At 42.7% G+C, this 22,151-nt stretch overlaps 1 protein-coding gene across 2 annotated transcripts in view; it reads left to right on the forward strand.

Moving 5' to 3' along the window:
• Positions 1 to 1,003: 1,003 nt before the first annotated feature.
• LOC144493057 (monocarboxylate transporter 8-like) overlaps positions 1,004 to 22,151 on the forward strand; it is a 121,112-nt gene continuing 99,964 nt past the window's right edge. The window contains exons 1-2 of one of the 2 annotated variants that reach the window (XM_078211904.1): positions 1,004 to 1,143; positions 1,351 to 1,680. In XM_078211904.1, coding sequence (XP_078068030.1) covers positions 1,356 to 1,680 — 325 coding nt within the window. In that variant the 5' untranslated portion in view covers positions 1,004 to 1,143; positions 1,351 to 1,355. Of the gene's footprint in view, positions 1,144 to 1,211; positions 1,681 to 22,151 lie in introns of those variants that run through there. The other variant, XM_078211905.1, reaches the window with a different exon arrangement.

Consider the following 22,151-nt stretch of genomic DNA (forward strand, 5'->3'; position numbering starts at 1 on the left):
GTGGAGTTTACACATTCTCCCCGTGCCTGCATGGGTTTCCTCCAGACACTCCGGTGTCCTCTGAGGTGATTGAGTGTCTTTAAGATGGAGATGAATAGGTTCTTGATCAATAAAGGGATCAAGGGTTATAGGGAGAAAGCAGGAGAATGTGGTTTCCTCTCACAGTCCAAAGATGTGCGGGTTAGGTTGATAGGCCATGCTAAATTGACCCTACTATCAGGGGATTAACTGTAAATATGTGGGGTTACGGAAATAGGGCCTGGGTGGGATTGTGATCAGTGCCAACTCGATGGGCCAAATTGCCTCCTTCTGCACTGTAGGGATTCTATTCTTTGATTCTGTGAAGAATGATGTGGAGATGCTGGTGTTGGACTGGGAGGGGGCACAGTAAGAAGTCTCACAACACTAGCTCACCTGATGAAGGAGCAGTGTTCTGAAAGCCCGTGATTCCAAATAAACCTGTTGGATTTTAACCTGGTATCGTGAGACATTCTATGAAGAATGATCTTCTTAAAGAGCCTCACAAAAAGCTAGGTGAGTGTACGGCCAACGAAGATGATCTGTGTCTCCAGAGCAAGGTTAACATAGAGGTTGTCAACAGGCACGGTACCTGAACAGAGAGAGAGAGATCCAAGTTGTTTGGGACCACTGACCACAATAGGGAGAACTGACTGATAGAATTGGCCATGCCCAGGTTTAAACGGTAGGGTTTCTATGATAAATGAGCTATGATGAAAACACCAGTAGCAAACACTGTGGATGCTCAGAGCACATAGTCAGTCAGGGGGACAGAAAGGGGGCGGCAGGGAATTTCCCCACGTGTGTGAGTGAGTGCTTTTCTGGAGTTGTTGATTCCGATTAACTCCAATCGCGTTTAGTTCCTGTTCCCGAATATCCTGGGACGTCAGTACGGAGTGAGTGAGTATTGCCTTGGGATTCTTGACTTCAGATGCTAGTGATCTGGGCAGTGTTATCTATCTCTCTCTCTGTCTATCTATCTTAGTGTTCAGATTGGAGAGGGAAGGAGGCGGAGTCTGTGCTGTTTGTGTACTGTTCGGGCACTACATTTCTCTGAAACGGATTGATTTGGTGGTTACATTGATTCTGGCAACAGACAGACAGACAACAAGCGGCGACAAGCAGGTTCACACTTGAGTTTTTTAATATATGTTGATTTAGAAAATCTCGCCTCGGTTCTGTGCCCATCTCTCTGCGGTCCACTGCTGGTTAAAAAAGGGGGGGGGGGGGAGAAAAAAAAGCATTGAATGTGAAATGATTGGGTGCAAATCAGCCTGAAATTAAGTATAAAGCGCCAGTAATTGTCACTGTGTCTCTCTCTCACACACACAGGGGGAATGGACGGCCAGACAGCAGACCGCAAGCAGACAGGGCAGAGTATGGAGATCATGGGAGTGAAGCCAGAGAACAAGGCAGAGGAGGGAGTCCAGGAGCTGGAGGTGAGCTCCCCGGAGCCGGAGCCGGAGCCTGCCCCCGCCGCTCCGGGAGCTCAGCCCGGGCTCCAGCAGCTCCCCGAAGGCGGCTTCGGCTGGCTGGTGGTGCTCGCTGCCACCTGGTGCAATGGCTCCATTTTCGGCATCCAGAACTCCTTCGGCATTTTGTACGTGATGCTGCTGAAAGAGTCGGAGGGTCGGAATGACCCCAGCATTCAGTTTAAAGCCGGTGAGTACCGATTGTCCCGCTTGGAGATCCAGGCTGGACCATAACTCCCAACTCCGGGGAAGTTTCCTACCAACTGCTGGTGTAAGTCTCTCTCTCTCTCTCTCTCTGCTGTAACAGGGACAGCAGCGAAAGGGACATTTAACAGAAAGATCCAAAAGATTACAAGAATACAACTTTGTTTAATTGTGATTGGAGATATTTAGGAACTTACCACTCCCAAACCAAAATCATTGAACTTTTTTTTACAAGTGTTCTCAGTCGGTTCTACTGAGCGAGTCCTTTGGGTGAAATAAAAATTGGAAATGGCAGCGTGTGTGGAGAGATCACTGCTAAATTGCCACCATCTACTGTTTTTATTTCGGATTTCCAGCATCCAGAGTGATTGGCATTTGTTTTAATTCTGTGGGTGAGCTGAAAGTGACTACCCTTGTAGCATTGAACCAAGTGAAGCGTCAGCAAAATTGGAGTCATACCCAAAGCTCAAAGATTGGGGTTGTTGGAGGCCAATGATCCCAGGACATCACTGCAGGAGTTCCTCAGGAGAGTGTCCCAGGCCCATAGGTCAACGACTTTCCCTCCATTAACAATGTCAGGAGTGAGGGTGGATTGGTGATGATTGCAGCTTTCTGTACCATTGCAACTTCCCAGATGCTGAATCAGCTCATGCTTGTGTGCTGCAAGATATGGATAGCGTTCAGACCTGGGCTGATCAGTGGCAAGTAACATTTATAGAGTCATAGAGGTTTACAGCAGGGAAACGGGCCCTTCGGCCCAACCTGTCCATGCAGTCCAGTTTTTACCACTAAGCAATTCCAAATTGCCCGCATTTAGCCCATATCCCTCTATACCCATCGTACCCATGTAACTGTCTAAATGCTTTTTAATAGACAAAATTGTACCCGCCTTTGCTACTGCCTCTGGCAGCTCGTTCCAGACACTCCCCACCCTTTTGAGTGAAAAAATTGTCCCTCTGGACACTTTTGTATCTCTCCCCTCTCACCTTAAACTTATGCCCTCTAGTTTTAGACTCCCCTACCTTTGGGAAATGATGTTGACTATCCACCTTATTTATGCCCCTCTTTATTTTATAGACCTTGATAAGATCACCCCTCAGCCTCTTACGCTCCAGAGAAAAAAGTCCCAGTCTATTCAGCCTCTCCTTATAACTCAAACCATCAAGTCCCGGTAGCATTCTAGGAAATCTTTTCTGCATTCTTTCTAGTTTAATAATATCCTTTCTATAATAGGGTGGTCAGATCTGTACACAATATGCTACACAAGTGTAAGCGAGAGAGAATCTAACAATCTCCCCTTGACATTCATAGGATTTCATAAAATATACTGGAACTGGAGTAGCAATCCCATTCAGAAAAATTATGGGTGATTGATGTGACAAATGATTTCACTAACACAGGGTGTGCTTTTCTGAGGATATGTAAAAGTAGAAGAAGTTTTACTGTGCAGGGTTTGACCTACATGTGAACTAATGAATTAGGAGTAGGACTATGCTGTTTGGCCCCTCAAGCCTGTTCTGCTATTCAATTACATCATGGCTTATCTGATTGTGGTCTCAACTCCACATTGCACCTAGCTCCAATATCCTTTGACTCTCTTATTAGCCAAGAATATATCTACCTCCGCCTTAAAAAAAGTTTTCAATAACCCTGCCTCCACCATCCTTTGGAAAGACACACAACCCAAGAAGAATTTATTATCACTTTCATCTTAACTGTGAGGCTCTTTATTTTAAAACTATGTCCACTTCTTCTGGTCCCTTTCAGAAGGAGAAACATTCTTTCAGCATCCACTTTCTCAGATTCCCTCAGGATTTTATAAATTTCAATAAGATCGCCTCTCATTCTTCTAAACTGCAATGGATACAGGTCCAACTTTTCCTCATAAAATAACCCCTTCATCCCAGGAATCAGTTGAGTGAACCCTATCTGAACTACTTGTAATGCATTTATATCCTTTTGTAAATAAGGAGACTAAAACTGTACATCGTGCTCTAGATGTGGTTTCACCAATGCCCTGCACACCTGTAGTAAAACATCCCTACTCTTATATTCCATTCCCCTTGGAATAAACAGCAACATTCCAGAGAGTAGTGACTACTCTGCTTCCATACCATTTCCTCTTTGATGGCCTTTCATTGTCCAATTGCTATTTTGCTTACCAATTTTTGTCCATCTGAGCTAGAATTCTTTTCAACTCTCAGAAGTTAGCACTCTTCCTATTAAGTATTTTTACTTTTGATTATCCAATGTCCTTTTCGTAACCACTCTAAACTTCACCATATTATGGTCACTGTTTCCCAAATCCTCTCCCACTGAAATATGCTCTATTTGTCCCAGTTCATTCCCCAGCACTGTTTCCTTCCTGGTTGGGTTGGAAATACACTGCTTGGGAAAGTTGTCTTGTATGTGCTTCAGGAATTCCTCCCTCCCTTCCCTTTATATTGTTATTATCCGAGGCTATATTAAGAACAAAGAACAGTAGGACACCAGCAACCTCTCCTGATTCCGCCCCTCCCCCCCATGCCAACATTATAGTTAAGAAAGCCCACCAACGCCTCTAATTTCTCAGAAGACTAAGGAAATTTGGCATGTCACCAACTTTTACAGATGCATCATAAAAAGCATTCTTTCTAGTTGTATCACAGCTTGGTATGGCTCCTGCTCTGCCCAAGACCACAAGGAACTACAAAAGGTCATGAATGTAGCCCAATACATCACGCAAACCAGCCTCCCATCCATTGACTCTGTCTACACTTCCACTGCCTCGGCAAAGCAGCCAGCATTATTAAGGACCCCACGCACCCCGGACATTCTCCCTTCCACCTTCTTCCGTCGGGAAAAAGATACAAAAGTCTGAAGTCATGTACCAACTGACTCAAGAACAGCTTCTTCCCTCCTGCTGTCAGATTTTTGAACAGACCTACCTTGTGTTAAGCTGATCTTTCTCTACACCCCAGCTATGACTGTAACACTACATTCTGCACTCTCTTGTTTCCTTCTCTATGAACGGTATGCTTTGCCTGTATAGCACACAAGAAACAATACTTTACACTGTATGCTAATACATGTGACAATAGTAAATCAAATCAAAGACTGCAACAAACTAAAAACAGTTGTGAATGTGGACCAGTCCATCACACAAATCAACCTTCCATCCATTGACTCTGTCTACACTTCCTGCTGCCTTGGAAAGGCGGCCAGCATAATCAAGGACCCCATGCAACACGGACATACTCTCTGCCACCTTCTTCCGTCGGGAAAAAGGTACAAAAGTCTGAGGTCACGTACCAACTGACTCAAGAATAGCTTCTTCCCTGCTGCCATCAGACTTTTAAGTGGACTACCTTAAATGAAGTAAATCTTTCTCTAAACTCTAGCTATGACTGTAACAGCACAGTATGCACCCTCTCCTTTCCTTCTCCCGTATGTACTCTATAGACGGTGTGCTTTGTCTAAAGTAAAGTAAAGTTTATTTATTAGCAAGGGTAAATGCATGGAGTTACGGGGCTAGGGCCTGGGTGGGAATGTGGTTGGTGCAGATTCGATGGGCCGAATGGCCTCCTTCTGCACTGTAGGATTCTATGATATAATATACAAGTAGGCTTACATTAACAGTGCAATGAAGTTACTGTGAAAATCCTCTAGCCGCCACACTTCGGCGCTTGTTTGGATACACTGAGGGTGAATTTAGCATGGCCAATGTACCTAACCAGCACATCTTTGGACTGTGGGAGGAAACTGGAGCACCCAGAGGAAACCCACGCAGACACGGGAAGAATGTGCAAACTCCGCAAAGAGAGTGACCCGGGTCCCTGGGGCTGTGAGGCAGCAGTGCTAACCACTGTGTCAGTGTGCCGCCCTGAGCGTGCAAGAAAAAATACTTCTCACTGAATACCATACATGTAACAATAAATCAAATCAAACCAAAATGGTAAAGGACAGCCAAATTCCAGCATGTAGTATGCAACCAAAGTAGAATAGATGTCCTCCTGATCAATTTCTTATTGCCTGTGTATAATGATTAATGATGCATAATACCGTGTTTAATGTATTATTGATCCGATGTATAACATCCTAGTAATTTGTTGTCATGACCACAGAAGTAAAGGGGAATAGCTGTTATACACTTAAGTAGTTGCATGATTGCTTTAAAAGCCAGTCACATGATTTTATGGTGATGTTGTTCGGATGTTGCAAAGGCTGGTGTTTTAGTTTCAGTTTGTATTCCGTGCAGCATTCAATAAACCTGTTGTGTGTTACTTTCAATCCACATGTGCAAACCACGGGCGGGATCTTCCGGCCTCACTCACCCCGAAACCGAAAAATCCCGCTTGTGGTCATTGGACCTTTCCACGGTCCGCCCCTCGCCTGCTCCGATTCCTGTGGTGGGTCGAACGGCAAAATTTGCCTTCACATCTTTTTCTTTTTGTTTAAAACCCACAACCCCTAACATCGGACATTGCTGAAATGAATGTATGAAAACATTGTTAGGAGTCCTGGTGGAGGGGTGTCTCTCAATGTAACGCTTTGATCAGAATATGGAAGGAGTTTATTTTGTTTTAGTTTATTTAGTTAAAGAGAGAGAGCTTTCCTGTTACTTGGATGTAAATTGAGTTTTTAATTGTATGCTGTTGTTTGGCATTAGCAGGGGATTCACTTGTGCTCTGATGAATAGCAGCAGACTGAAACATTGGGTGTTGGGTTAGGGGAGGAGTCAGAACTTTTTTTTTACCTGAAGCTTTTTTTAAAAAAAGCACTGAACATAAAAACTATTGCAAGGTGCAAGATACAGGTCAGTTATCATTTATCTGAAATTCTCAGAGACAATAGCATTTTGGATAATTTTGAAAACTGCATATAAACTTTTCAATAGCCTAAGCCTAGCAAAGTAAATAAAATAGGAAAACAAGACGTATCTCTAAATAATAGATACAGGGTACCTGAATAAAGTTTCTTTTTGATATGTTCACCACAATAACTGTAACAATAAACAGTGCAGGCAAACAACTAGACCTCCCACTTTAAAGGTTGATGAGTTCAAAAAGTGTGCAGTTTTTGGATGCTTGGTTTTCAGATTAATGGAAAAAGGATACATAACTTATTTGACATTTCTAAACCAAATACTTGGCAAATTGCAGTGTCTCTGTTAGAATGCATTATTTTTATATACGGTAAATGAAATACTTATTCATACATAAACAGCATAAAAATACCTAACTCTGATCACTTTTTGACATTACGTTGATCTTTAAATAAAATTTTAACCTAAAATGCAATTAAGACAACATTTGTGATTCTTGATTTTTTTTAAAAGCTCCAAATAGCGTATTCAGAATAATTTAACAGCTCAGCTACATTAGAAACAATACTGGTTGCAGTTATAAAATCTGTCCTTTGAACCAAAAACATTAGCCGCAATTGTCAGGCCGTTTACATTGGCGGGATCTTCTGGTCCCACCAATGGAGCACCCCCACTGCAGGTTTCTTGGCGGTAACAGGACCAGAAAATCCTGCTGCCGGTGAAAGGCATGCTGCCTCCACCCCAATGACGGGGTGGCACAGTGGTTAGCATTGCTGCCTCACAGCACCAAGGACCCGGGTTCAATTCCGACCTCAGGGACTGTCTGTGTGGAGTTTGCACATTCTCCCCGTGTTGGCATGGGTTTCCTCTGGGTGCTCCAATTTCCTCCGTCAGTCCAAAGATGTATAGGTTAGATGGATTGACCATGGGAAATGTGTATGAGGCTATGGTGATAGGGTGGGGAAAGAGGGCCCGGGTAAGATACATTGTCAGAAATTCGGTGCCGATTTGATGGGCCAAATTTCATTTTTTGATTTGATTCATTATTGCCATGAGTATTAATATATAGTGAAAAGTATTGTTTCTTGCATGCTATAGAGACAAAGCATACCGTTCATAGAGAAAAGGAGAGTGCATAATGTAATGTTACAGTCATAGCTGGGGTGTAGAGAAAGATCAACTTAGTGCGAGGTACATCCATTCAAAAGTCTGCTAGCCGCAGGTTGTTCTTGAATTGGTTGGTACGTAACCTCAGACTTTTGTATCTTTTTCCCAATGGAAGAGAGTATGTCCGGGGTGCGTGGGGTCCTTAATTATGCTGGCTGCTTTTCTGAGGCAGCGGGAAATGTAGACAGTGTCAATGGATGGGAGGCTGGTTTGCGTGATGGATTGGGCTACATTCATAACCTTTTGTAGTTTCTTGTGGCCTTGGGCAGAACAGGAGCCATACCAAGCTGTGATACAACCAGAAAGAATACTTTCTAAGGTGCATCTATAAAAGTTAGTGAGAGTCGTAGCTGACATGCCAAATTTCCTTTGTCGTCTGAGAAAGTAGAGATGTTGGTGGGCTTTCTTAAATACAGTGTTAGCATGGGGGGGACCAGGACAGGTTAGTGATCTGAACACCTAAAAACTTGAAGTGCTCTACCATTTCTACTTTGTCCCCATTGATGTAGACAGAGGCATGTTCTCCACTACGCTTCCTGAAGCCGATGACAATCTTCTTGTTTTTGTTGACATTGAGGGAGAGATTATTGCCGTCGCACCAGTTCACCAGATTCTCTATCTCTTTCCTGTACTCTGTCTTGTCATTGTTTGAGATCCGACCCACAATAGTGGTGTCATCAGCAAACTTGAAAAACTGTAGGGATTCTATTCTATGAATTGTTCCCAATGTTATGATCCTGGTTGATGTTATAACTGAATGGGAAGATTCCAGAATGGAACCCTGGCTCAAAAGACTGTAACTATTACTTTTTGTAAAATGTGGAGGAACAGAGTCACAGAAATTCTCATTCGTTTTAACAAGAAAAAAACATTTATTAAACATTAAAAAATTGGATAATAGAATAACCCTTTCCCCCCACCCCCCATTAGCTTCACAAATACACACACATTTCAAGGATAACACAAATTACAAAATGTATCTGAAGCCACTTTCCAAATTCACGCGATAAATTCGCTTTCCTATTGAACTCAGTCAAAATGTCATTTTTGTGCGTTAACATCTCATTTCTTCTCTTGTCAAAATCTCTTTAAGCTGTTTCAAAATATTGGTAAGATGCTTCTTACGTGCAATCCAAATGGTTTTGTATTCTTGTTCTGTTTGCTCTTTGAACGGTTTGCGATCTTGTTGTTTCTCCCAGTCCCATTTCAAACGAGTTATTTTCAGTTCCTGTTTGAACTGTGTTAATCACCTCCTCTCTCTGAGTTTCATTCTAACCATTCAGATTGTTTGCACAAGTTCTGAACTATCTCAGTACGGCACGCAAGAGATTTTGAAATGTCGTTGGCAAACTGTTTACTTGCCTTTCTTCCAACTGCTACATCTGGTGTACAATTACTGACAAGCATTTTAAAATCAATGCCTCAAAGGTCACTTTGCAATTTCCAATTTTGCGGTTGTTTTCTTATTGTCCATTACTGACTTTGATACATCAGTGATATTACTTGGATCAGGTCTTTGTTCAACTGGATCACTATTCAATAATGAATGTTTATTCACAGGAACAACTTTAAATTGCGACACTCCACACCATCCATCCAAAGATGTGCAGGTCAGGTGGATTGGCCATGCTAAATTGTCCCATTGTGTCTGTAGGTTAGGGGGATCTTCTCCTTCACTTCCTCCATTTTACTTTCAAGTTCAAAAATCTCGTTGAAATTTAAGTTCCAACAGTTCATTAGTTTTGCTTTTTAATTCGACATTCAACCAATTATTCTGATTTACCAGAACCTCCTTTTCTTGTTCAAGGCATTTTCCATAATACTTCATAAATACTTCAAGATGTTTGACATTGACCGGGTTTTAACTGAAGGTCAACCTTTGCTACATACGCTTTTTCAAGTTTATCCTTTAGACAGTTCAAATTCTCAGTCAAATGTTCCACTTTGCCTGATTGATTCTCAATTATTCTCATCCGTTCTCTTTTTCTCATTTGCAGATTCCTCGTTCATACGTGAAAGTTGATTTTTCTGTGTTAATCAGCCTTTCCTTCAATTGCTTGTTATCTCCAATAACACTCGAATTCTTCTCCATAGTAGTTTTCAAAGTTTGTTAAGATTACCATGATCAACTGCTTGTTGTCATTCACATTACTGTCTCCACAAGCCGAATCATTTACCTAGAATGAAACCTATTTCTCCAATAGATGATTTAGGAATAATTGTCACCATAATAATTCTATTTACAAAATTACTACTTATCAGTTTGGTCTCAGTCACATAAAGTCCCTTTAAACACATGAGTTGGCTGTGGTCAGATACACTCTCCACTCTGAACTCAAGTGAATATCTGTGAATGTTTCCTCAAAATCCTCCAGCTGATTGTTACATTAGAGTTTCTAAACTCCACTCCCCACTTTAAAGTGTTCTTTCATAACAATATTTTCCATCAGCAATTTGCATTCTGAAATCCAGTCCAGGTTTTCCGAATTACTCTTTCAAACAAAGCTTCCGCTCCACTTTTAACAAAGAATCCAGCATCCAGGTTTTATAACTTTCCCTTCAGAATTTATTTGTCTTGACTGTAGTACAAGCTTTTCACAATTGCTTTAAATATCAATTCTCGGCCTTTATTGAGATGGCATCAAACTTTTGATTTACCTCTGACTGCTTTCTCACTTTATTTCTGGTTACTGCAGCTGTCTCTGTCACTCATAACACGTTGTCTGCTTTCCCCTTAAATTCTCCTGAGCAATATCTTGGTCTCTGTTCACTTAGTTTCAGTCTTAAGACATTCTTTTTGTCCCAATTCCCTGATTATCTGGACTGTATCTAGTTCTTTTGAAGCCTGCCTCTTTTCAGCTCCCTTGTCCTATCCAGTTTTTCTTCTGGCAGAGTTGAGAGATGTTCACTCACTCCCTAGTCCTTATCTCCTACTGCCAACAAATTGAGCTCAAACTAAATTTGAAAACCTTGCTACTTAAAAGGGCCTCCAGTTGCTAAGCAATGACTGCTACTTCTGACAACCTTTATTTACTCTTCACACTGTAACCCTCTCCAAGCACAATAGAAGCAGTTTGAATTGAAACAACCCTCAAACTCCTTTGTCCAATCCGAATCTAACTACAGATTTTACCCTGACACAAAAACATTAAATTAAATCCACTTAAAACTATTCCTTATTTCTCATGTTTACCAATGCAAATAGAAGTCACTTAAAACTACTATTTGTTTTCCTAACACCAATGGTCTAAGGGTTGATAACCAGAGGGCACATATTTAAGGTGATTGGCAAAAGAAAAAGGAAAACAGGAGCGAAAACCTTTTGACATAATGGCCGGTATTTTGCCACCTTGGCGAGGCTCGTGGAACAGAATTCTCCTTTGGCCTTGGGCAGGATTTTGCGAGCCTCACTCGAGCGAGGTCATAAAATACCGGCCAATAGGTGGTTAGGATTTGGAGTGCACTGACTGATAGGATGGTGGAATCAGATTAAAGAGCCACTTTCAAAAAAATAATTGATAAATACATGAAGAAGAATAAATTACAGGAACACTGACAAAGAACAGGTGAGTGAGACTAACTGGATTACCCTTTGAGAAAGCTGTCAGAGATCCCATTGGCCAACTGAACCTCTTCTGTGCTGTAATGGGGAAGCGATGGCTTAGTGGTATTATCGCTAGACTATTAATCCAGAAACTCAGCTAATGTTCTGGGGACCCGGGTTCAAATCCAGATGGTGGAATTTGAAGTCAATTTTAAAAAAATCTGGAATTGAGAATCTATTGATGTCCATGAAACCATTGTTGATTGTCAGAAAAACCCATCTGATTCAGGAATGTCTTTTAGGGAAGGAAACCTGCCATCCTCAACTGGTCTGGTCTACATGTGACTCCAGAGCAATGTGGTTGACTGTCAACTGCCCTCCAAGGGCAACTAGGGATGGGCAATAAATGTTGGCCAGCCAGCGACGCCCATGTCCCACGAATGAATAAAAAATATTCTGTGATTCTGTGAAGGAGGCTGCAAAATGATATAAACAAGTTAGGTGAGTGAGCAGGAATGTGGCAGGTGAAGCATAATTTGTAAAATGCAAAATTGTCCCCTTTGGCAGGGAATACAGAAAAGCAAAATATTTTTTAAAAGGTGAGAGACTTGTAAGTATTAGTATCTGAATCACAGAAAGTTAACTTGCAGGTACAGTAAGAAATTAGGAGGAAAATGGTATGTTATCCTGAGGGGATTGGAAGATAAGAATATAAATGCCTTGCTGCAATTATTTATATAAGGCTTGGTGAGGGCACACCTGGAGAACTATGCACAGTTATTGTTTCCATGCCTAAGGAAGAATATACCTATCTTTAGAGGAGATGCAGTGAAGGTTCACTTGATTGATTTCTGGGATGGAAGGCTTATCCTATAAGGAAAGGATTCTATGGAAAGCTTGAATAGAATGGGCTTATAGAAGAATGGGAGCTGCTCTCATTGAAATGTGCAAAATTCATGAGAGGGCCTGACAAGGACGATCTTGAGAGGCTGGCTGGCAGGTCTAGAGCTAGGAATCAAAGCCCCTGGATAATGGGGCTACATTTTAAGATCGAGAAGAAGCGAAACGTCTTCATTCAGAGAGTTGTTGAAGCTCAATCATTGAACATCTTCAAGTATGCATTCGATAGATTTTAGCAATCTTAAGGAAATCAAAGAATATGACAATGAATTTGAAAATCAAAGAATAGTGGAAACACACCTGAAAGTTTTACATTTGAAGTGTTGCTGAACAGAGAATCAATCTATGTTGGCAAGCAACAGGGTGAATTGTGAACAATACTCGGTGCCAGTTTTGGATATAGTCAGAATGATAGTAACACTCAAGGACTTCAGGTGTGCGTCCCGGGACTATCGCGTGAGCTGACAATCAAGAAGCCAATTTAAATTAATTAAATGGCAATTGATTGGGAATTCATGTGGCCTTGTCTGCTTTTATGGTTGGCGGGTGGGCTGATTGACCATACTTTAGCCACAACCTTGATCCAGGTAGGATGAAATTCAGAGTTCAAATAAAATTATCAGATGTGCCTGGGGACTGAGGCCTGTGTGTGGTTGTACTATCAAGACACTCGTGGCGTAGGTTTTCCTTTGATTTTTTTTTTTACAGGTCCACAGCGGCTGTGCCCTGTGGGAGCACATTGGAAACGCCAGCCCGTGGGCTCCCTTTTTCTCGGCACCAGCTCTCTTCCCTCCCTCCCCACCTGCTCTCAGTCTTTCACAGAGCGTGTTTCACATTGAGTGGCTTTTAATTGGCCAGTGTTACATACATGAAGAACACAATCTCGGGCGGGAGCGGGTTTCACAGCGCCAACTCCATGTAAAATTCAGGCCTAGGTTTCCAACGGCTCATCGCATGATGCCGGCGACAAACGCAAGATTCCAAACAGTATTAAACCACTAGCAGCTTTTATAGGCTGTTACAGATCTGTGCTAAGTACGAATAGAATCCTTGGGGGATAAGTTGTTATTTGGGAGCACAAACACCATCCATGGGCCAAGGTTCCACCGACTGCAGGAATTGCAGCAAGGAGGCTTGGAAAATCTGATGGGACACCAAAAGGTCTGTTGACTTGGGGCAGGAATCTCTGGTCCTGTAGTGGGTGGGACAGAACAATCCTTCCCCGTATCTCTGTATATTATTGAAAATGATGCACAGAAATAGGCTGTTTGATCCATACCAGTGTTGATGCTCAACATGAGTGTTGTCCAGTTCTACTTCATCTCACCCCATCAGCATTTCCTTCCAGTCCTTTCTCCATGTAAATTTCTACCTTCTCCTTAAATAGTTCATTCGCTGAAGTATCTCTCTCAAGTGTTTCACCAACAAATAGGGTGCACGAACCAGCTCTCCTGATAGCTCAGTTGATAAATATACATTCCTGGTGTTACAGTTGCTGCAGAGACTGATAACTTTTAAAATGAAATCTGAACTTCCGGTAGCTGAAGGATCACTGTGATAACCCCCCACAAGGTCCATGGGGAATCGCTGATTGATCTCCCTTGGGGCTTGTTGAGTATGAGTTCCCCTGGTAACAGGCACTGGCATTCCCACCATGAATTCATTACCTGAGCCTTTGAAAGGCAGGTCCAGGACTGGGCCTTATAAAAGGTAGTCATTTTACTTTGCATTCTGTAATCAACTATGTTCCTTTCCAGTCAGGCTTCCTGAGTCACTATAATTGCAATTAACATTTCTAGCTGTAAGGCTTTTACTGTAACAAATGAATTATAAGCAACATTGACTAAACACTCTTCTTGCAGACCACTTAGTTTTAAACTACAGAAAATAGCATTCCCCCATTCAACTGTTCACACAACCAAAAATATCCCTCCACAATTATACTTTACTCTGTTCCTTAAATGGACTCTTCATCCTCCAGTCCAAAGCAATTCACAGGTCCCGGTGGCTTGCTTATTTTTCCTTTTCCTGCTGAATAACTTTTGAATGGACTTGCCATATATTAAGTTGATCTTTCTCTACAGCCTAGTTATGACTGTAAGACTACATTCTGCACCTTCTCCTTTCCTTCTCCCCACGTACTCTATGAACAGTACATTTTGTTTGTATAGTACAGAGAAACAATACTTTTCATCGTATCCCAATACATTTGACAATAAATCAAATCAAATCCCAAACTTGTAATTCTTGAACTGACTTTCATGGTGAGGGTTACACAGAAGATTCCTCCCTCGAGCCAAAGCTATATGAATCTTCAATCTTTAATCAGTTTAGGTCTTCACTAACTTGGTCTCTTCAATCTGAGCATGTGCTCCCACCTGCATTCTGTGTGGTGAAGAATCCATGATATTCAGGAATATCTTAAGAAAACCCTGCAAGTCGATATCACAGTGGTTCTATTCCCCTCCCAAAGCCCAACTCCATGGCAATGGCAATGGACAGGTCTGAAGGTGGATAAAGCACCTGGACCGGATGGACTGCACCCCAGCGTTCTAAAATAAATAGCTGAGGAAATTGTGGAGGCATTGGTGGTGATCTTTCAGGAATCACTGGACAGAGGACTGGAAAGTAGCTAATATAACGCCACTGTTTAAGAAGGGAGGGAAGCAGCACACAGGAAATTATAGGCCGGTTAGCCTGATTTATAAACCTGCAATAACAAATTTAGATCTGTAATTTTAGATTGTTATGAAAAAAATACTCACTTTATTCATTCATAGGGTGTGAGCATTGCTGATAAAGCTGGCATTTATTATCTATCCCTGATGACCTCATAGAACCCTAGAATCATATGGTGCAGAAGAGGCCCTTCAGCCCATCGAGTCTGCACCAACACATGAGAAACACCTGAACTCCCACCTAATCCCATCTGCCAGCACTTGGCCCATAACCTTGAATGTTATGACGTGCCAAGTACTCATCCAGGTACTTTTTAAAGGATATGAGGCAACCTGCCTCCACCATCCTCCCAGGCAGCGCATTCCAGACCGTCACCACCCTCTGGGTAAAAATGATTTTTCTCACATTCCCGCCCTAAGCCTCCAGACCCTCATCTTGAATCTATGTCCTGGTAGAGAAGGAGGTGATGAGCCATCTTTTTGAATACATCTGGGTGGCTTGCTGGGCCATTTCAGAGAACAGTTAACCATATTGCTGTGGATCTATCTGTGTGATACATAGACCAGACCAGTTAAGAACAATAGACCTCCTTCTCTAAAGGAGATCAGTGAACCAGATGGATTTTTATGATAAATCGATAGTTTAATCGTCACCATTACTGATACTAGCTTTTTAGTGCACATTAATTTAACTGAACTTAAATCCCTCAGTTGCTTAGGTGAAATGTGAACTAATGTCTCTGGCACATTAGTCCAGGCTGATCAATGATTTGTTCAGCAACATAACCTCTGTGTTACATACTCCTACAAACCTCTGTAAATGGCATTTACAAAATTGGAAACATTTTGCTTTTCCACAGGTTTTCTGTGGCTAATTTCATTACTGACATTTTGTAATAAGTAAACATATTTGCTACTTTTGTTTATAAGTTACGAGACTGCACAGATAGGAGCTATCAGCCTCAGATAACACGTATTGACTGGAATGTTTCTTCCCTGATGCGCCATACGGATTGAATGAGTAGTACAGAGAGTGGTTTTATTTTTCTAAGGCTTCAGTTTACAAAAATGCAATATTGGCAACATTCTACCAAATGTCATTGTGATAAGTCTGAGATAAGTGTGAGAAGTCTGAGAAAAACATAGAATCATAGAAAATAAAGTCTGAGAAAAACACTGATGTTCAGTGGACAGGCTCACATGATCACAGCTCAAAATGGATGCTGATTAATGAAGTAACTGAAAACAGAATAAATAGCAGCTGGATGTATAGAGTTTTGCAGATACCTTGCAAGTGGGAGTCTTTATTGCTGACTGATGTTAGCTAAAGATTAGTTTAGTGGGTGGCAGATGGGAGGCTAGCCAGGGAATCATTGAGATAGTTGAATCTAGAGGTAACAAGGGCATGAATGAGCAGTGGATGAGCTGAGGTAGGGGCAAAGGTGTGTGATATTATGGAGGCGGATACTAGTGCTGGTGAGGGCGGCATGGTGGCACCATGGTTAGCACCGCTGCCTCATATGCCAGGGACCTGGGTTCAATTCCAGCCTTGGGTGACTGTCTGTGTGGAGTTTGCACATTCTCCCCATGTCTGCGTGGGTTTCCTTTGGGTGCTCTGGTTTCCTCCCGTAGTCCAAAGATGTGTGGGTTAGGTGGATTGGCCATGCTAAATTGCCCTTTGCCGTTTGACCTCCTGTATCATTAATCTTCATTAACTACACAGATATGCAAATGGCCGTCTTCATAGAATCTGTAAGTGTAGAAGGAAGCCATTTGGCCCATTGAGTCTGCACTGACTGCAATCTCACCCAGGCCTTATTCCTGTAACTCATATTTACCCTAGTATCATAGAAATCCTACAATGCAGAAAGAGGCCATTTGGCCCATTGAATCTGCACCGACCACAATCCCACCCAGGCCCTACCCCCATATCCCTACATATTTACCCACTAACCCCTCTAACCTACTCATCTCAGGACACTAAGGGGCAATTTTAGCATGGCCAATCAATCTAACCCGCACATCTTTGGACTGTGGGAGGAAACCGGAGCACCCGGAGGAAACCCACACAGACACGAGGAGAATGTGCAAACTCCACACAGACAGTGACCCAAGTTGGGAATCGAACCCACGTCCCCTGGAGCTGTGAAGCAGCAGTGCTAACCACTGTGCTTCCGTGCCGCCCTGACCACTGTGCTACCTTGCCTAACCCTGTTAGTCCCCCTGACACTCGGGTTAATTTAACCTGGCCGATCAACCTAACCCGCACATCTTTGGACTGTGGGAGGAAACCAGAGCACCCGGAGGAAACCCACGCAGACACGGGGAGAATGTGCAAACTCCACACAGACAGTGACCCGAGGCTGGAATTGAACCCGGGTCCCTGGCGCTGTGAGGCAGCAGTGTTAACCACTGTGCCACAATGCCGTCCAAATGCCATCTTGAGCTGAGTTCTTGTGTGGCAGCATTCCTATGATGAATTATGAGCTTGTGGAGGCGGCAACAAAAAGGCACCTGGTTTCCAGCATTCAGTCCAGGGATTGATTCACACTTATTTCTTGGCAGACACCTTCACCATTTTTTCTTTCAATAGTTTATGATGGCTAAGTTTAAATTATTATGCAATCCATTTGTGTTATCATTTTAATTCTATTGATTTGAGTTTCAGAAGAAGATAACATGCCAGTTAATTAATCTTTATAAACAATGCAAGATTGCCATCACGATGTGGGATTTATGCTTGGTTGTGCTAGTTTTCAGGCAGAACCTGCACAAAATCAAGGTGAACAGTGCAGAAGATCACAAGGTTAAGCACAGATAAGTTTTAAGTTTAAAGTTTATTTATTGGTGTCACAAGTAGGCTTACATTAACACTACAATGAAGTTACTGTGAAAATCCCCTAGTTGCCACACTCCGGGTACACTGTGGGATAATTTAGCATGGCCAATGCACCTAACCAGCAGGTCTTAATGACTGTGGGAGGAAACCAGAGCACCCAGAGGAAACCCACGCAGATACTGGGAGAACATGCAGACTCCACACAGACAGTAATCCGAGACTGGGAATCAAACCTGGATCCCTGGCGTTGTGAGGCAACAGTGCTAACCAATGTGCTACCATAGCGCCCTATGTTCCATGCCTACCAAGCCTCTGCGATTGTTTTGTGTGAGCTCAACAAACCTTGCGCCAGAGGCCAACCCTCCCTGAAAAAACCAATCACATTCCGAGGATGAATTAATCATTATTTGGGAGGTTCCATTGATTATGCTCACTTGAAGAGCTTCAAGGAGCCCCTAAAATTTAAACCAATTCTTTTGGGACACAGGGGTTCATTTTAAAAGCTTTTAATTTAAAAAATATATAATTTATCAAAACTGATTCTAGTATATATTTAGCAAATTTTTAGTTTCAGAAGTATTTTCAGTTATTCAAAAATGGGGTTATTCAGAGGTGGTGGGTGGATTGGCATTGTGATTAGAAATGAAGATTTTTTTGTGATTAACCCATTTTCATTCATATTTATCAAACTGCACCAAGTTACTGTTCTTAAATACATTAAGATATGATCCAAGTGTTTAAATGCAATGCTTTGCACATTGAAACTTCTTTAACGCCACACTTTCTTGAACCCCCCTTTGCTGCCTGAGCTACGAGCATCTGGTGCAACTACATTCCTTTCAGGAATAGCTGTCATGTGATCGGTACGATCACGCCTGACTATAAAGTCACTGTAAACAACACCCGAAGATTTCACTGCTCTTAATGTTATTTTTCTGCGTCCTTGTATTTCTGCACTCGCTATGAATGTGACCGTAGCAGGCTCTGTTTGCTCAGTAGCTGCATAGTGAAATAGCTCAGAGCACAGGACTTCATGGTACACACAATACTGGAGTGGTTTGGCATTCGAAAGCCCTTAAACCTGAGATATTAGCCTATGTGTCCTGCTGAAGTAGATCATAGCAATATCCTCAATTACGATCGTTCTTTACATTGCAACAATTTAGGGGAGATTGTAATGCATGCTGGGATGAAACAGCATAGACTTATTCCTGAAAGTTGTGTGGGGGTGTGAGCTGTGAGGAGAATGCAGAGATACTTCAGCGTGATTTGGACAGGCTGATATGCATGACAGTTGCAGTATCATGTGGCTAAACGTGAGGTTATCCACTTCGGTGGTAGTATTAGTAAGGCAGATTATTATTTGAGTGTAGGCTACAAAGAGACATAGATAGGATGCAAAGCTGGGCTGAAAAATGGCAAATGGAGTTTAACCCTGATAAATGTGAGGTGATTCATTTTGGTAGGACTAATTTAAATGTGGATTACAGGGTCAAAGGTAGGGTTCTGAAGACTGTGGAGGAACAGAGAGATCTTGGGGTCCATATGCACAGATCTCTAAAGGTTGCCACTCAAGTGGATAGAGCTGTGAAGAAGGCCTATAGTGTGTTAGCTTTTATTAACAGGGGGTTGGAGTTTAAGAGCCGTGGGGTTATGCTGCAACTGTACAGGACCTTAGTGAGACCACATTTGGAATATTGTGTGAAGTTCTGGTCGCCTCACTATAAGAAGGATGTGGAAACGCTGGAAAGGGTGCAGAGGAGATTTACCAGGATGTTGCCTGGTTTGGAGGGTAGGTCTTATGAGGAAAGGTTGAGGGAGCTGGGGCTGTTCTCTCTGGAGCGGAGGAGGCTGAGGGGAGACTTAATAGAGGTTTATAAAATGATGAAGGGGATAGATAGAGTGAACGTTCAAAGACTATTTCCTCGGGTGGATGGAGCTATTACAAGGGGGCATAACTATAGGGTTCGTGGTGGCAGATATAAGAACATAAGAAATAGGAGCAGGAGTAGGCCATCTAGCCCCTCGAGCCTGCCCCGCCATTCAATAAGATCATGGCTGATCTGACGTGGATCAGTACCACTTACCCGCCTGATCCCCATAACCCTTAATTCCCTTACCGATCAGGAATCCATCCATCCGCGCTTTAAACATATTCAGCGAGGTAGCCTCCACCACCTCAGTGGGCAGAGAATTCCAGAGATTCACCACCCTCTGGGAGAAGAAGTTCCTCCTCAACTCTGTCCTAAACCGACCCCCCTTTATTTTGAGGCTGTGTCCTCTAGTTTTAACTTCCTTACTAAGTGGAAAGAATCTCTCTGCCTCCACCCTATCCAGCCCCCGCATTATCTTATAAGTCTCCATAAGATCCCCCCTCATCCTTCTAAACTCCAACGAGTACAAACCCAATCTCCTCAGCCTCTCCTCATAATCCAAACCCCTCATCTCCGGTATCAACCTGGTGAACCTTCTCTGCACTCCCTCCAATGCCAATATATCCCTCCTCATATAAGGGGACCAATACTGCATACAGTATTCCAGCTGCGGCCTCACCAATGCCCTGTACAGGTGCATCAAGACATCCCTGCTTTTATATTCTATCCCCCTCGCAATATAGGCCAACATCCCATTTGCCTTCTTGATCACCTGTTGTACCTGCAGACTGGGCTTTTGCGTCTCATGCACAAGGACCCCCAGGTCCCTTTGCACGGTAGCATGTTTTAATTTGTTTCCATTGAGATAGTAATCCCATTTGTTATTATTTCCTCCAAAGTGTATAACCTCGCATTTATCAACGTTATACTCCATTTGCCATCTCCTCGCCCACTCACTCAGCCTGTCCAAATCTCTCTGCAGATCTTCTCCGTCCTCCACACGATTCACTTTTCCACTTATCTTTGTGTCGTCTGCAAACTTCGTTACCCTACACTCCGTCCCCTCCTCCAGATCATCTATATAAATGGTAAACAGTTGCGGCCCGAGTACCGATCCCTGCGGCACGCCACTAGTTACCTTCCTCCAACCGGAAAAACACCCATTTATTCCGACTCTTTGCTTCCTGTCGGATAGCCAGTCCCCAATCCACTTTAACACACTACCCCCAACTCCGTGTGCCCTAATCTTCTTCAGCAGCCTTTTATGGGGCACCTTATCAAACGCCTTTTGGAAATCCAAAAACACCGCATCCACCGGTTCTCCTCCATCAACCGCCCTAGTCACATCTTCATAAAAATCCAACATGTTCGTCAAGCACGACTTTCCCCTCATGAATCCATGCTGCGTCTGATTGATCGAACCATTTCTATCCAGATGCCCTGCTATCTCCTCTTTAATAATGGATTCCAGCATTTTCCCTACTACAGACGTTAAGCTGACCGGCCTATAGTTACCCGCCTTTTGTCTCCTTCCTTTTTTAAACAGCGGCGTAACATTAGCCGTTTTCCAATCAACCGGCACTACCCCAGAATGCAACGAGTTTTGATAAATAATCACTAACGCATCCACTATTACCTCTGACATTTCTTTCAATACCCTGGGATGCATTCCATCCGGACCCGGGGACTTGTCCACCTTCAGTCCCATTAGTCTACCCAGCACTGCCTCTCTGGTAACATTAATTGTATTAAGTATTTCTCCTGCTGCCAACCCTCTATCGTTAATATTTGGCAAACTATTTGTGTCCTCCACCGTGAAGACCGACACAAAAAACTTATTTAAAGACTCAGCCATATCCTCATTTCCCACTATTAACTCCCCCCTCTCGTCCTCCAAGGGTCCAACATTCACTCTAGCCACTCTATTCCTTTTTATATATTTATAAAAACTTTTACTATTATTTTTTATATTAATTGCTAGCCTAGCTTCATAGTCTCTCCTTCCTTTATCGCTTTCTTAGTCTCTCTTTGTTGTTTCTTAAATTTTTCCCAATCACTTGTTTCTCCACTATTTTTGGCCACTCTGTACGCAGCTGTTTTTATTTTAATACTCTCCTTTATTTCCTTCGTTATCCACGGCTGGTTCTCCCTTTTCTTACAATCCTTGTTTTTTGCTGGAATATATTTTTGCTGAGAACTGAAAAGGATCTCCTTAAAAATCCTCCACTGTTCCTCAGCTATCCTACCTGCCAGCCTGCTCTCCCAGTCTACCTTAGCCAATTCATCCCTCATCCTATCATATTTCCCTCTGTTCAAACAGAGGACACTGGTTTGGGACCAAACTTTCTCCTCTTCCATCTGAATCAGAAATTCGACCATATTGTGGTCACTAGACCCAAGAGGGTCCTTCACAATAAGATCCTTAATTCTACCTACCTCGTTACACAATACCAGATCCAAAATAGCTCGTTCCCTCGTCGGTCCCGTAACATGCTGTTCAAGGAAACTATCCCGACAGCATTCTAAGAACTCTTCCTCCATTCCACCCTTACCGACTTGAGTCTGCCAGTCAATGTGCATGTTGAAGTCCCCCATGATTATTGCCGTTCCGTTTTTACACGCATCCCTTATCTGCTTGTTTATAGCCCTCC

The sequence above is a fragment of the Mustelus asterias genome, chromosome 4 (genome assembly GCF_964213995.1).
Source record: "Mustelus asterias chromosome 4, sMusAst1.hap1.1, whole genome shotgun sequence".
In the NCBI taxonomy this organism is placed as follows: Eukaryota; Metazoa; Chordata; class Chondrichthyes; order Carcharhiniformes; family Triakidae; genus Mustelus; species Mustelus asterias.